At 40.7% G+C, this 15,520-nt stretch overlaps 1 protein-coding gene across 5 annotated transcripts in view; it reads right to left on the reverse strand.

Moving 5' to 3' along the window:
• ADGRG3 (adhesion G protein-coupled receptor G3) overlaps positions 1–13,238 on the reverse strand; it is a 29,597-nt gene extending 16,359 nt beyond the window's left edge. The window contains exons 1-4 of one of the 5 annotated variants that reach the window (XM_072636713.1): positions 12,453–13,236; positions 9,836–9,971; positions 6,106–6,247; positions 5,129–5,275 (exon numbers count right to left, since the gene is read on the reverse strand). In XM_072636713.1, coding sequence (XP_072492814.1) covers positions 5,129–5,275; positions 6,106–6,247; positions 9,836–9,971; positions 12,453–12,549 — 522 coding nt within the window. In that variant the 5' untranslated portion in view covers positions 12,550–13,236. Of the gene's footprint in view, positions 1–5,128; positions 5,276–6,105; positions 6,248–9,835; positions 9,972–12,452 lie in introns of all 5 variants that reach the window. The other 4 variants (XM_072636715.1, XM_072636714.1, XM_072636712.1 and 1 more) reach the window with 4 other exon arrangements.
• Between the last annotated feature and the right edge of the window lie 2,282 nt (positions 13,239–15,520).

Raw genomic sequence — 15,520 nt, forward strand, 5'->3', positions numbered from 1 at the left:
GTAGGGGAGATACAGAATTTATGTTTAAAATATTAAAAATTTAAGAATGAGAATTTTAAAAACTATAGAGAGCAGCAGTGACCAACCTTACTACTTCCAGAATCTTATAAATAGCAGTAACTTCTGAAAAAGGAAGGAGAGGAATAAGAGATTCTATCTAAGAAGTTAGTATATCCCTATCTACCAGTGACATCTTTGTACAGGAGAAAAGTGTGGTGATAGAGAGCTGGCCTCAGAATCAGGCAGAACCATGTCCTGATTCTACCTGACTTGTACTATCTACTGTGTGACCCTGGACAAGTCACTTAACCTCTTTGTATAAGCAATTCTCTAAGTTAGAAGGTGTCAACCTATACTGGCAGAGAAAGTTCCTTCCCAGGAGTACCTTACAAGGATGAAATCAATGGTGCAATTTAAAGAAAAAAATTGTACATCTAGAAAACCCATGATCATTAATGACAAAACAAAAAATCAGTGGAGCTAATAAATGACTTTAGTTAGTGAGATGATAAGATAAATGCAAAAAAGCATTTGCCTTCTTTTATATGACTGCTGAGAATCACAGCAAACTGATAAAGACATGTCTTTTGTGATAGCAATGAAATGCATCAAATATTTTATCATACGTTATCAAAATACAAGACTTATGATGACAAATTCAATATGGTTATTGATGGAAATCAGAGGAGAAATTAAAATATGGAGCAATATTCCATGTTCATGGTTAATGAAAATACCAATACTTCCCAAACTAAGCTAGAGACCTGATGCAGTGCCAGTCATGCTAGCCACAGAATTAAACATGATAACATTCATAGGAGAAAACAAGCGAGACTTTTAAAAACTAAAAGGAAGAAAACCATCAAAGGAAATGAGAATGAGCAGATTTCAAAATGTATTTTTAAAATAATTATTATGAAAATTATCTGGTACTGGGACAAAATCAAGAAACAGATTGATGGAGTAGAAAAGAAAAAAATAGAAACCTATGGAGGTAATAAGGATTGTGCTGAATAAACTCAGAAATGCTGAATTATTATTTTAAAAAATTGTTGGGAAGACTGAGTGGCCAAAAATGGCTTTAGATTCAAATCTCGATATAGATTCTAACTGGGCAATCAATCTAAATATAAACAAATAATTAAAAACTGGAATAAAAAGTAATGTCATATTTGTCTCAGATGGAATAATTGGAGATTCAATTGATGGGTTTGATTATGCAAAGATAAAAGGACTTTCCACAGCAAAAAATCATTATTGTTAAAAGAAAAAAGATTGAGAGGAAAAAAACCATTGGCAATAATTAAAAGACTGACAGATCAATAAGGAACTCATCTATACATTATATATGTAAAGAATATATAAAATATGTTTGTATGTATATATAAATGTGTGGATAAATATGTATCACTACAAATATGTCATGTATATGTATCTATATTTATGTGTGTATATAATGTGTATATGCATGTATTTATGTATATGTATGTATTCTATATCTGATTTATATATACACATATGATATCATACATTCTCCCTCAGTGGAGTCACAAACATATAATTTCCTAGGAGGAAATTCGAGTAATAACCCGTGAAAAGATGCTCAAATACCCTATAATCAGAGAAATACAAATCATGACAGCCTTAAGAAGCTACCTTATATATACTAAATGGCAAAAAAAAAAATAAGCATTCAGTGTTGGTAGGGCTCTTGGGGAGAGATTTGAATACACTATTGCCGGAATAGTAGATTGATGCAAACATTTTGGAAAACAATCTGGCAATATATATTGCGAGGGACCACCAGCCCCTGGTGATTTCATTGGCATAGAGAACTCACTGGACATCATGAACTGAATGTCTTGTAGACATCTTAAATTCAACATGTCCTAAACTGAACTCATCAGCTTTCTCCTCAAAACCTCCTCTTTTCCAAACTTCTCTATTACTATTGAAGGTATCATAATCCTCCCAGTTTTCCAGGCTCTAAAGCTCAAAGAACTGAAAAATGATATCATCCTCAACTTCTCACACTCTCTCTTATTCCCCTCTACCCAATCTGTTGCCAAATTCTGTCGATTTTATTTCTGTAACATCTCTTGCATATGCCCCCTTTTCTCTTCCGACACTGCTGTCGCCCTGGTGCAAGCCCCTGTTACATCATACCTGGACTATTGCAAAATTCTGCTGGTGGGTCTGCCTGCCACCAGTCTCTCCCCATTCCAGTATATCTTTCATTCAGCTGTCAAAGTAATCTCTTCAAAGCACAGATCTGGCAATATCATCCCCCTACTCAATGAACTCCAGTGCCTCCCTTTCTCCTTCAGGATTAAATATAAAATTCTCTCTTTGGCATTCAGATCCCTTCTCAACCTGCCCCTTCCCCTCCTTCCCAGTCTTCTAACACCTCATGTCCTTTCCTCTCACCATGTATCCTGGGACCCAGTGACTCTGGAATTTTTGCAGTTTCCTGGACAAGATACTCCATTTGTCAATGCCAGGCATTTCCCCTCGGAGGTCATCCCCTCGGAGAGCCTGGAATGCTCTCCCTCCTTATTTCCACCTGCTGGTTTCCCTGGCTTCAAGATCCAGTGAGAATTCCACCTTCTACACAAAGCCTTTCCCAACTCCTCCCTGCCATGGTTCTAGCTCCTTTCCTCAGTAGTGACTTCCATTTTATCTTGTCAATAGCTTGTGTGTACATAGCTGTTTTCTTGTTGTCCCCCTCCCCTGCCCCATTAGATTGTGAGGTCCTTTAGGGCAACGACTGTCTTTTACATCTTTTGGTATCCATAAAGCTTAGTATGGTGCCTGGCACATAGTAGGTGCTTCAAAAATATTTATTGACTGATGAGGAAGCACTGGCTAGGCAAGTGCAAGTTCAAGAGTTGCCTGAGGCTTTAAGAGGTTAAGTGACTTGACCAAAGTGGAGGTCAGAGGCAAGGTGTAATTCTGGGTCTTTCTTACTCTGAAGCTAACTCTCCAGCCTCCAGCCCATACTAAATCACAAAGTTGGCTCCACAAATTTAATTGTTAGAATGCTATCCTCAAAGGATCTTAAAGAGGATAAAGGACTTTTCCATAGGAAAAAAAATTCATAGCTGCTTTAGCTGTAGTTAGTAAAAATGACTAACATTCCATGTTTAACCACCGGATAATGGTGAAATTAATTATGGCATATTGATATGATGGAATATTATGGTGCCACAAAATGAGAAATGCAAAGCAAACGAGGAAATGTGGGAAGACTTTCCCAAAGTGATGAGAATCCGGGTCAGATCCAGAATGTGTACACATAACTACAATTACGTATTTTTGTTGTTGTTCAGTTATTTCAGTCATAGTCAACTCTTCATGACCCCACTTGGGATTTTCTTGGCAAAGATACCAGAGCACTTTGCCATTTCCTTCTCCAGCTCATTTTATAGATGAAGAAACTGAGGCAAATGGGTCACACAACTAGTATCTGAGGCTGGATTTGAACTCGGATCCTCCTGTCCAGCTCTGGCACTATTCACTGCACCACTAGAGGCTGAGATGGAGAAAAGGTATGATGGAAACAATGAACTTGAGATTCGACAGACTTTGAGAGATAGTAGAGGACAGAAGGGCTTGGTATGCTGTGGTCCATGAGGCCACAAAGAATTGGACATGATTGAACAACAATATACACACAGACACACACATGCAAGTATGTATATATGAAGAATGAAAATTCCTAATCATGGCTCTGTCATTCATATCTACATCTATATGATACAGATGACATACATACATACATAGATATATGTGTGTGTGTATATATGCATATAAATAACAGCCATAATTAGAAATTTTCATACCTTTGGGGTGGGGACAACCTTTATGAAACATACCCAGGACAAGCAATATGATAAAAGTTCTCAAAATACCTTTAAAGGTAAACTTTGGCATGCAAACTGAGACCCTAGAAATGATGCTGCTGATGGTAGGGGGGCCTCTAGGAGATGAGAGGGTGTGCAGAGGCTGTCTGGTGGCTTCCTAATTTAACTGATTCCTCTTGCCAAGTGCTGCACTCATCCCCCTCTCCACTGCATACAGGTACAAACACTATCTGGGCTCTCTAAATTCTGGCACCCTGACACATAATCCCAATTGTCCTGCCCTATTTACCACTCTAAAAACAATGTCATGGACTGTGAAACTTCAGATAGACCAAAAAGGGTAATAAACATAGGCATTTGTATCTCACTATTCCTTGGGTTCTACTTTGTTAACTGAGAAGGGTTTTATGTGAGGTTTTATTGTTTTTTCTGTACATTTGAATACTTATTGGAATTTTTATTGATGGTTTTTTAGTATGTCATTCAACACATTTAAAAAGAAACCCAGACTCTGCCTCCTCTCTCTCTGTTTCAGGTTACTCTCTACTCAGATGCCAAATTGATTTTCCTGAAGCCTAAATCTGACCATGTCATTTCCCCATTCAACAAATTCTAGGGGTTCCTTATTCCCTCCAGGATCAAATAGAAAATTTTCTGTTTTTAAAACTCTTGCCCTTTCCTGCCTCTTTAGTCTACTGACATCTAACATCTCCACGTACTCTATCCACTTCCATCTAGTGACACTGGGGTCCTTCCATACAAGGTACTCTATCTCCCGACTCCTGGCATTTTCCCAGACTACTTCCCACGCCTGGAATTTTCCCCCTCCTCATCTCCATTTCTTGACTTTTCTGGCTTCCTTCGAGTCCCTGCTACAGCTTCACCTTCTGCAGTAAGGTTTTCCCAATCCTCACTAATGCTAGAGCTGCTTTTAACTTATCCTGCATATGTTTTGCTTGTACATAGTTGTTTCATAGTTCCTCGAGAGCAGGGAGCTTTTCCTTTGGTCTCTCTTTGTACTCCCAGAGCTTAACACAGTAGCTGGCACATAGTATATACTTGATAAATATTTGCTGACTTTACGACTACCATTTAATATTCAGATTAGCCCCATAACCCCAAATTGGGTTGCAAAGAGATGAATGTGTCTGAAATGACTCAACAACAATGAGGTTAGAAGAAGGAAGGAAGAATGAGAGGGAATCTGGGTCTCTCTGCTCTTGCCCCAGTCCCCATTTACAATGAAGTGCTAGGTAACCCCTCACCTTGAATATGTCCCCTTCTCCAACGTTGATGACCGCCAGGACGACTCGGACAGAAGTCATGTTTGGTTGCAGGCTTTCAAATAGGCTTCTGGGTAGCCTAACTCTGTCGGGTACCTCCACCTCATTCCCATTCAGTGTTACTGGCACCTGTAATTGCAATCCAATCATCCTCCCATTCACCAGAGGGCTCAGGGCCTTATTGGTCCCACCAATCAGATGGAGAGACTGGAGTATCTTGTAGGGAAGAGACTAATCCTGAGAGAGTAAAGGAGAGGAACTCTTAGGAGCTCCTTTAACCTCAAGAGCATGGGATGAGGTCTAGAAATCCTAGACCTTGTCTGCCTCTAATTCATTATGTTTCCTTGATCAAACACATCTCCTTGATCTAGGGGCAATGTGGCAAATTAGAACTGGATTCAGAGGGACTGAGTTCTGACATTCACTAAATGACCTTGGGCAAGTTAGCTCATCTAGTCAGTCTTTCCATCTGGAAAGTGGTGGTGGTTGGGGAGGGGGTGGACAAAACCAGGGGCAGTCTGGTGAAGACTATGGATCCTTTCTTAGAGTCATTGAAAAAAAATTGAAAGAAATATTGAATTTCAGTTAGATGTTGGTGAGAATAAAGATGTTATTTTCCCCCCATCCAATTTCAAAGACCCTCTGAAATTTCTCTGTAGACATCAGACTACAAACCCCCAGACTAGGTGGTTTCTGAGTTCCCTTCAGGGAATGCTAAAATTATATCTCTATGTTCCTCATGGGGGAGGGGAGAGACACTGACTTACCCAGGGTCAAATCTGGTCCTTCATGGAATGTGAGATTTGGGAAGGGATAACCTGCGTAGAGGCACTAAAAGGGAGATTCAATATGGGGCGGAGGGGGGAGGGGCAGGGGTGGAACTTAACTGGAGAGATTGCATGATTCATGAGAATCTCAAGAGATATGGGTGAGGGGAGTAGGAGACCAGGGGTATTCACCTGAGATGGTGAGATGGAGAAGAAGAGGTCTTGGGGAGTGCTGACAAAGACATTCTGGACGGTTGCCTTCACTGCAGTCTCATCCAAAATAGGCTTTGGTGATTTTTCGTGAGCTAAATCTTGCAACTTCTTGATCCAGAATCTGCAGAGGGGAATGGACTCTGGACTGGGAGTTGAGAGATCCTGCAGATTGACTGAGCTCTAACCCTAAATTCGCTCAGGCCCCCTCCCATGCCTTTGTACCAACATAGAGACTTGGGAGTAAATAACAGGCATTCATTCTGTCCCTGACTCATAGCCATCAGCTGCTATCCAGAAGATGTTTGGGATGATCAGAGACTTCCGGAGAGCATGCCTAACAGGCAAAGCGTGTGTGTGTGTGTGTATGTGTGTGTGTGTGTGTGTGTGTGTGTGTGTGTTGGGCACAGGGGGTGGGGATTCTTACATTGGGAGGTTCTGGTATTTGTTAACACCTTCCCAACCCCCATGAAGGGTTCCAATTAGTATTCCTAGTTGTGGGTTTCTGGAAACCACCTTGCTCCAAACCCAACCTCCCAAGGTTTACCCCACAACCATTTATTTACAAATGGAGAGGGGAAATACATAAACCCACCAAACCTCTTCTATTATGGGTATTGGGGTTTGCTTGTCCTGAGTACAAACTACGATTTGTCACTACCCCTCACTCTCAAACTGGCACTGAGTCTCTCCTTCTTTATCTAGTTCAGATGAAGTCACAAACCACCCTGCAAAACCATCTTCTTCAGAAAGCCTTCCCTGGTTTACTTAGCTGATAGTGTCTTCCCCACTAAGATTTCCTCCACTCTGTTCTGTATATATCTGGTCTGTATCTAGTTATTTGCATGTTGTTTTCTTGTTAGAATGTAAGTTCCTTGAGGTCAAGGGCCATTTTAACCCTTCTTTGTATCCCCAGCACTTACCACAAGTCCGGCACATTATAGGTGCTTAATAAACACTTTTTGAGAGAGAGAGAAACAAACAGAAAAGGAGAGACAGAGGGAGAGCAAGAGAGAGGTAGAGACAGAAAGAAAGAGAAAGGAAAAGAAGGAGATACAGAGACACAGAGATAAAGAGAGGGGGAAACACATAGACAGCAAAAGAGAGACAGAGACAGAAAGAGAGAGAGAGAAAGGAAAACAGACAGAGAAACAAAGAGAAGGGGAGAGAACAGAGAGAGAATAGGACAGAGACAGAGAAAGGAAAAGGGAGAGACAGAGACAGAGACAGAGACAGAGACAGACAGCAACAGATAGAGATAGAAAGGGAGATTAAATCTCAGGGTGGGAAAGGACTCCAGAAGGCCACTAGTCTGAATTGAACTTGGACTCCACAACTTCTTCTATAAGAAATCAGTCTCCAGCTTACACCAGAAGACTCCAAGTGAGGACAACTGATTCCATTTTGGGTTGTTTCCACCATTAAGAATTCTGTCTTTACATCATTGTCCAGCAGACTAAGGATTAATTTTGGAGTCAAAAAACCTTGATTGAATTCTCAGTTTTGCCATTCCTTGACCCACGTGGCCTTGAACAGGTCACCTAATAGCTCTGGGCCTCAGTTTCTTCATTTGTAAAATGAAGAGATTAAACCAGATGACCTCCTTATAGCTCTGGAATTAGTATCTTATGAACCTAAATTTCCAACTTCTGCCCATTGTTCCCAGTTTTCTCTGGGACAAAGAGGATAAATCTCTTCCTCATGATGGTCAACAAAGACCTGAATGTAGCTATCATATCTCCCTCAGTCTTTTCATCACTAGTTCCTTTAGCCAATCCTGGACCATTGCATGGTCTCTATTTCCCTTACTGTTCTTGTCACACTCCCTCCTCTGAGTGCTCTTTAGCTTATGAACAGGCTTCCTAAAATGTGCTACACAGAAGCGCACGCAAAACTCTAGATCAACAGTGTCAAACTCACATAGACACGGGGGCCACTAAATACTACAATAAGGTTTCATGTGATGTCCATATTGGCTTAGAGAATCACATGTTAATATCATCTATGCTTTACTGTTTATTTTGTTAGATATTTCCCATTTACATTATAATTTCTCAGGCCACACTTTGGAATATTGTGGGCCACATGCAGCTGTGGGCCACATGTCTGATACCTCTTCTCCAGATATTATCTCACCATGATAGGGTACAGTGGGACCATGGTCATCTTCATTTTGGCCACCATCCCCTTTCCAATGCAGCCTGGGATCATTTGCTTTTTTAAATTGTCACATTGTACCATTGACTGATATTGATCTGTCAAAACCCGCAAACATTTTTCATATGAATTACTGTCTCCCACATTTTGAAGTTGAGAAGTGAGTTTTTTTAACTCAAGTTTAAGTTTTTTCATTGATTACAGTGAAATGTCATCATATTCTATGGTGCCCATCACACTAATATGTCAATATCCTTTTGGATTCTGACTCTATTATCTAGGATTCTAGACATTTCCCCTGATTTTTGTGTCCTCTGCAGGTTTCATAATTATGCACCTACACATTTATCCAAGTTTTTGATAAAAATATTTAGTAGCACAAAGAGAGGACAGATTCTTAGGGAACTAGCTCTACTGAAGACCTTCTTTCCAAGTGAAATGGATCCATTAATCAGTATTCTTTAGATCTAATCATTTGATCAGTTCTGAGTGAACTTAACCAAATTATCATCTAGTTTACCTCTTTTCATCGTGTCCACAGGAATACTACAGAATACTTTGTTAAATGCTTTACCTAAGCCTAGCATATCCCCAAGCTACTGGTCTAACAACACTGTCAAAAAAGGAAAAGAGTTTAGTTTGGCATGGTTTCTTTCTGGGGGCAGCATGCTAAGTCTCTATGATCATTACTTCCTTTTCTAAATACTCATGAACTATCCCTTTTGGTTTTTACCATTTATCAATGGCCCATAGTTTACAGACTCCACTCCATTTGGGGATTTTTTGTTTTGTTTTCACTTAGAAAATTGAGACAAGACTTGTCCTTTTCAAACCACATACTACTATTTTATTCTACAATCTTTAGAAGATGACTGATGGTAGATTAGCAGTCATGCCCACCAATTCTTTCAACAGTCCGGGGTGTGACTGATCTAGTGCTGTTGATTTGAATCTCTGGAAGGTTGCTAAATACTCTCTTATCTTTATCCTTAGTGGAGAAAAGAAGCAAAATAAGAATTGAGTAGTTCATGCTTTTTACTGTCATTCACTCTCTCCTCATTCACCCATTCTGTGCTAGGCTCCTGTATTTTCCCTTAATCTTCTTTTTCCTTATTACAATTTTTAAAAAACCTCACTTTTTGTTGTGCTTGATACTGATTATTAACCTAAGAATGTACCTTGAATGTTAGTGGTTTACCACACTTAGGGACATCTGCCTCTATTGCCTGCCTTTGCTCCTACCTTCAATTCAATTTAACAATTATTAAGAGCCTAGTATGAGCAAGCCATTGTACTAGATACTGGGGATACAAAGAAATGAAAAATAGCCACACTCTCAAGGAGCTTATCCTCTACTGGGGGACATAACATGCAAGATGATAAGTAAATACAAGATAATTTGAAGAGGGTGAGCATACTAACAGTTTCTGTTTTATGAATCTTAAAAATCGAAGAAGAAACCAATTACTCCTTCCATGACAGAGTTGGATCCAGACTAGTAGTTCCCTTCATATGGTTTCTGCACATTTTTGAGGGATGAAATGACCATTCTCACCTCTCTATCACCTCGGGGTTACACTTTGGAGTACTTCTGCTACATGAATTGAAGCACCGAGCGGCTGCATACTCAGTCGGATCTGGGCCTTCTCCAGAGCAGTAATTTGTTTCTTTCTCCATGGCCCTCAAAGGATCTAGAAGACACGGCCCCCAAAGAATGAGGAAAAGGACTCACAAATACAAAAACTATTTATAGCAGCTCTTTCGTGGCAGCAAAGAACTGGGAACTAAGGAGGGGGCTTGTCAGATAGGGAACGGCTGACCAGATTAGAGTATATGAAGGTGATGGAATACTTTAGTACTGTAGGAAATCACCAAAGGTATGTTTCTAAGGGTTTGGGGAAGACTTCTATGAACTGATACATAATGAGGTGGGTAGAGCCAGGAGAACAATTTATACATTAACCCAACATTATAAAGGACAGCTTAAAAAGATTTAAGAATTCTGGTCAATGTAAAGACCAAGCATGATTCCAGAAGGTTGATGATGAAGCCTGCTACTCACCTCCTGACAGAGAGTTGATGGACTCAGGGTACAGAATGAGACACATTTTTGGACATGACCAATAGGGGGTTTCCTTCTGTTTGACTATGCCTCCTTCCTTCCTTCCTTCCTTCCTTCCTTCCTTCCTTCCTTCCTTCCTTCCTTCCTTCTTTCCTTTTCTTTCTTTCTTTCTTTCTTTCTTTCTTTCTTTCTTTCTTTCATTCTTTCTTTTTCTTTCTTTCTTTCTTTCTTTCTTCCTTCCTTCCTTCCTTCCTTTCTTCCTTCCTTCCTTCCTTCCTTCCTTCCTTCCTTCCTTCCTTCCTTCCTTCTTTCCTTTTCTTTCTTTCTTTCTTTCTTTCTTTCTTTCTTTCTTTCTTTCTTTCTTTCTTTCTTTCTTTCTTTCTTTCTTTCTTTCTTTCTTTCTTTCTTTCTCAGGAAAGTAAAAGGGAACAAAATGTTTCCTAATGGAAAAACGAAGCTGCCTTGTGCCTCACTAGAAGTATGAAGTAGGAATGGAGGGAGTGATGGGGAGCTGACTGATCCCATCAACATTTCCTCCCTGTTCCATGAAATCTTTTCTGAGTACATTAACTGAATGAACATACCGAATCAGCCCTTCAGCATATACTGTCATATATGATACATCTTATTACACATTAAAATGGATAGACAGCTGGTCTCAGAAGAGGGGAGACATGGGTTCAAATCCTGCCCTTAACTTATATTGAGCATGTGACCCTAGATAAATCACTTAAGATTTCAGTGTTCTAAAGTATCTCTTTAGGAGTAGGTACCCATATGCAGCTCACCAGGAGCTCCCTATACCAAAGAAATCAGAGATGTGGTTAAAAGCCTGAAAGGAGCATTTGGCATAATACTTTATTCCCAGACTCCTTCACAGTAGTGTGGTGAGATACAGTTATGATGAGGCATATGAAATTAGCTTTCAGAGAAATAGCGAAACTCCATACACGTTTGTGTTAGTATTAAGCATTAGCATTTTTACATACGCATGTGTGATCATCAGGCATTAGTATTTTTTATTCCAAGGTTAAGGAAATACAAGAAGATTCTAAAGGATCATTCTTTTTCTTGAGAGATGGAAAAGACCTTCAAAGTCTGCTGGTTCAATGACTGTTTTATGAGGGAACAAAATGTGATATACTTAAGGTTAGACAAGGTTTAATGAGGAGCCAGCTGGATTCAGCCCCTCATTCTCTGCTTTCAGAACTCCTTGTACTAAACCCAGAGGACCTTAATCTTTCCTTTCTAGAGTACAAGTGGGAAAGGTCCAAAGTGAGAAGACCACTCACCATCCCTGATGAATCCTCCGAGACTCCCATGTGAGAGTCTGTTTCACCTTCATTGTCCTCTTGTGGTTTGCACTGGCTGGCACACTAACGTGTCTCCCTGGGTCATTCTCTCTCTCATGTTTGTATGCATAAGGGTGAGTAGAGGGTGAGCTCTTGGGGGTATTCCACTTCTTCTGTCTCATTGTTGGGTCTAGCAAGTGCTCTTGTTAGTCTAGAGATGGTAGAGAGGCTCTTCTCTCTCCCTCCCCTCCCCTTTTTAGAATGTGAGCTTCTTGAGTAAAAGGACTATGGATTTTGACTTTCCTCAGATTCCCAGAGTGCCTGGCATATAATTAATAAATGTGCACTGACTGACTGACTGCTAGCAGGCCAATCTATAAGCAGTTGAGGATGAAGAGGCTGTCACACTTCCTCTTACAAATGTCACATATAAATGATAATTCAAGTGTTGGCTCCTTTGGTCACTGGCTAGGTGAAATTGGATCAAAGAAAGCTTTACAGAGGTAAAGATTGGAGCTAAGCCTTGAAGGACATACCCTAAATCCAGGGACTAGACAGAGATCCTAAACAGACAGACAAAGCTAACATTCCCCCTGACAGATGCCTACTCTGTCTGACAGGTGACAACTTAGCCCCGTCCCTCTGCTCCCCTTCCTCTTCTGAGTCCAACTTTCAGTTCCTCAGTTCCCTGGAAGGAGGAGAAATCTAGTTTTGTCTCCTAAGTGGCTAAGCCCACTTTTCTGATGGAAGTTGTAAGATTCAGCGCCAGAAGAGTAGATGGCTCTTAGGAAGAGGGAGGGAGACTTTGTCCTACTCACCCAACTGAAGCAGGAGGAGAAGCTGGAGAATCATGACCCCCAGGTCTGTTGGTGTAAGTCGGCGTAGTGACTCTCCCATGACTGGTCCCAACCTCATTCTCTCCTCATAGGAGACCTAGACGGATCTTCTCCAATGTCTATCTGAGCTGTACAAGGCCCCGTGATCATTCTATGTCTCTTCCTGTTTGTCCACTCTTCCTGTTATGAAAGATGTTAACTGTCACAGATGGATGTGAGGATTAGGGGGCAGATAGTCAAGTCATATCCTGAGACCTCCTCTTCAACCGTGTCTATAATAGTTACCATGAGAATAAATTGTAGTTAAGGCTGGATACACGTCACTACCAAGCAGTTCCCTGGAGGCTAGACCAGGAGACCAAAGAATATCTGGGGCTTGGGCCAAGGCTGCTCCTTCCTGGAGGGTGGGGAAGGACTTCAAACTTCCCCAACTCCATGGCTACCCAGCCATTCTCTGAAGGAGCACCTTTCTGCTAATAAAGCCCATCAGGCCTCTGGAGGAACACCTTTCTGCTAATAAGACTCATCAGGCCTTCCCCTACATCCCATCCTCATGCTGGAGAGCATTTCTGTCAAGCCTTCAGGCAGGATGTGCAAAGAGGAAGTCAGTCGCTTTCATGTTTGGTATTGACCAGTAGATGGCTTTTGACCTATCTGCCAGTGCACTTTCAAGAACTGCAGGTGCTAGCATTTCCCGTAAAGCCAGGATGGGATCATAGCATTAGGTTTAGAGAAGAAAAGAACATTAAACACCATGTATTCCAACCCCTTCATTTTACAAATGAGGAAACTGAGGCCTGGGGAAATTGTTATGTATTTTATAGTTTTCTATATATATATAAATATGGTGTCCTTCCTGGTGTAATGCAACATCCTGGATGAATTCCCAACCACAAAAAAATGAAAGCAATTACAAAAGGCTAGATAATTTTGATGATGTGACATTGAAGACCTTTTGCACAAACGAAATTAATGCACCTGGAATAAGAGGGAAAGGAGTCCATTGGGAGAACATCTTAGTATCAAATATCTCCAATACAGCTTTGGTATCTAAGATAAATAGAAAACTAACAGAAATATATAAGAACAAAATTTATTCCTCAATGGACAAGTGGTCAAAGGATATGAAAAAACAACTCTTAGACTAAGTTTGCTAACTATTGACGGCCCTATGAAAGAATTGCCTAGATCACTGGTAATAAGAAAAATATAAATCAGAACAGTACTGAGGTTCTCCTTGCACCCATCAAATTGGCAAAGATGACCAAAGATGGGAATAGTCAATATTGCGTTATTGTTGAAGTTGTGAATTAGCACAACTATTTTGGAAAATAATTTAGGATTATGCAAATAAAGTGACCAGAATGACCTTTAACCAGATACTCTACTGCTGGGCATGGAGCCCAAGGAGATCACTGAAAAAATTTCCCCATATCTACCAATATATTTATTTCTGTATTTCTTTTGTGGTAGCAAAGAATTGGAAACAACTGGGGCAATGGATAAGCAAACTGTGGGACCTGAATGTCATGAATATTAGTATGCTGTGAGAAATAATGAATGTGATAAATAAACAAAAGCATAGAAAGACTTATGGGAATTGATACAAAACAAAGAAAAGCAGAGCCAGGAAACAATATACACAATGACTAGAAGGATGAAAATCGAAAGAACAGTTACCACAGAATGACCTCATATCATTATTGTAAACTTTCTAAGAATGGGCTTGACGGCAAAGAAGACAGGACTCCTCCCTCGCCTTCTTTGCAAGTGGTGAGGGAGGGGTCTATGGATGTGGAACACTGAATATACTGTCAGATTTTTTTTGAGGGGTTTTGTTGGCTTTTCCCCTTCTTCCTCTATTTTAAAAAATATTCTTTGTCATAAAGGTTAGTTCCCTGGCAAGGGACAAGAGGAGGAATACAGGGGAAAATGTAGGTGATATAAAGCAAAAGAAATCAATAAAATCTATTTTTAAAAAGAAGGCAATCTCTTCAACTGTAGGGACTGTATCATTTATGCTCTGAACCTAGCATTTAGCAGGTATTTAGTAGATTTAGTAAGCTTGCTGCTTAAGGGCCTTGTCCAAGGCCACATATTGTGTGTCCTGTCCAACTCTTGGTGACCCCATTTGGGGTTTTCTTGGAAGGGATACTAGAGTGCTTTGCCATTTGCTTCTTTAGCTCATTTGACAGATAAGGAAACTGAGGCAAACAGGGTGAAGTGATTTGCCCAGGGTCACATAGCTAGGAAGTGTCTGAGGCTGGATTTGAATTCATGAAGATAAGTCTTTCTGACTCCAGCCCCAGGCTTCTAGACACTGCGCTACCTAGCTGCCCCCCCACCCCGGTGTTGTAGTAAGTATTAAAAATGACTCCAAAGCCAGCTCTTTCTGCATTCCACCACCATAGGCACCATAGGCACCAGCCTACTGCTCCAGCAATCCTTCCCATCAGCCTTTAGGGGATATCCACCAGTTAATACTTGTTTTCCACCAACAACCTTTTGTGCATCAGTCTCTTCCATAGAACTGGATGCTGCCTAAGGGCCAGAACTCAGTCTTCTATTTTCTCCGTAATCTTTTCCTCCATTCTCTTGATAGCCCCCTCCCTGACTTCTAATCTCTTCTACCCTGCCCAGCCCTTATTCTGTGCCTAGACAGTACAAAGCTCTGTTCCTAAATCCCCAATAATATGACTGAGGCTTGACTTGAAAAGTTATCCAGTATCTCCTTCAAGATGTAGGGACTGAGTAGAGGACAATAAGCCAGGAAAACAGCAAGCAGTGCCTGCCCTGATTTTCTGTCCATTGTTTTAATTCCTATGTACCCCAGTGGATAGCTGGAACTATGGGAATGGAGCTGCCTCCCACCTGGGAAACATAAACAGTGACACTGTATGAATTTCAGATAAAATAATTCCCTGCTTTATCAAAAAAAAAAAAATACAGACCCACCCTGACTTGTCTACATGGAGACCTGGATGGGGGCCTATTTGCTAAGGGGCTTTGGGATCCTTGGATAAGGGACCTGGATGGGGGCCTATTTGCCA

This window comes from Notamacropus eugenii, chromosome 1 (assembly GCF_028372415.1).
Source record: "Notamacropus eugenii isolate mMacEug1 chromosome 1, mMacEug1.pri_v2, whole genome shotgun sequence".
NCBI lineage: Eukaryota > Metazoa > Chordata > Mammalia > Diprotodontia > Macropodidae > Notamacropus > Notamacropus eugenii.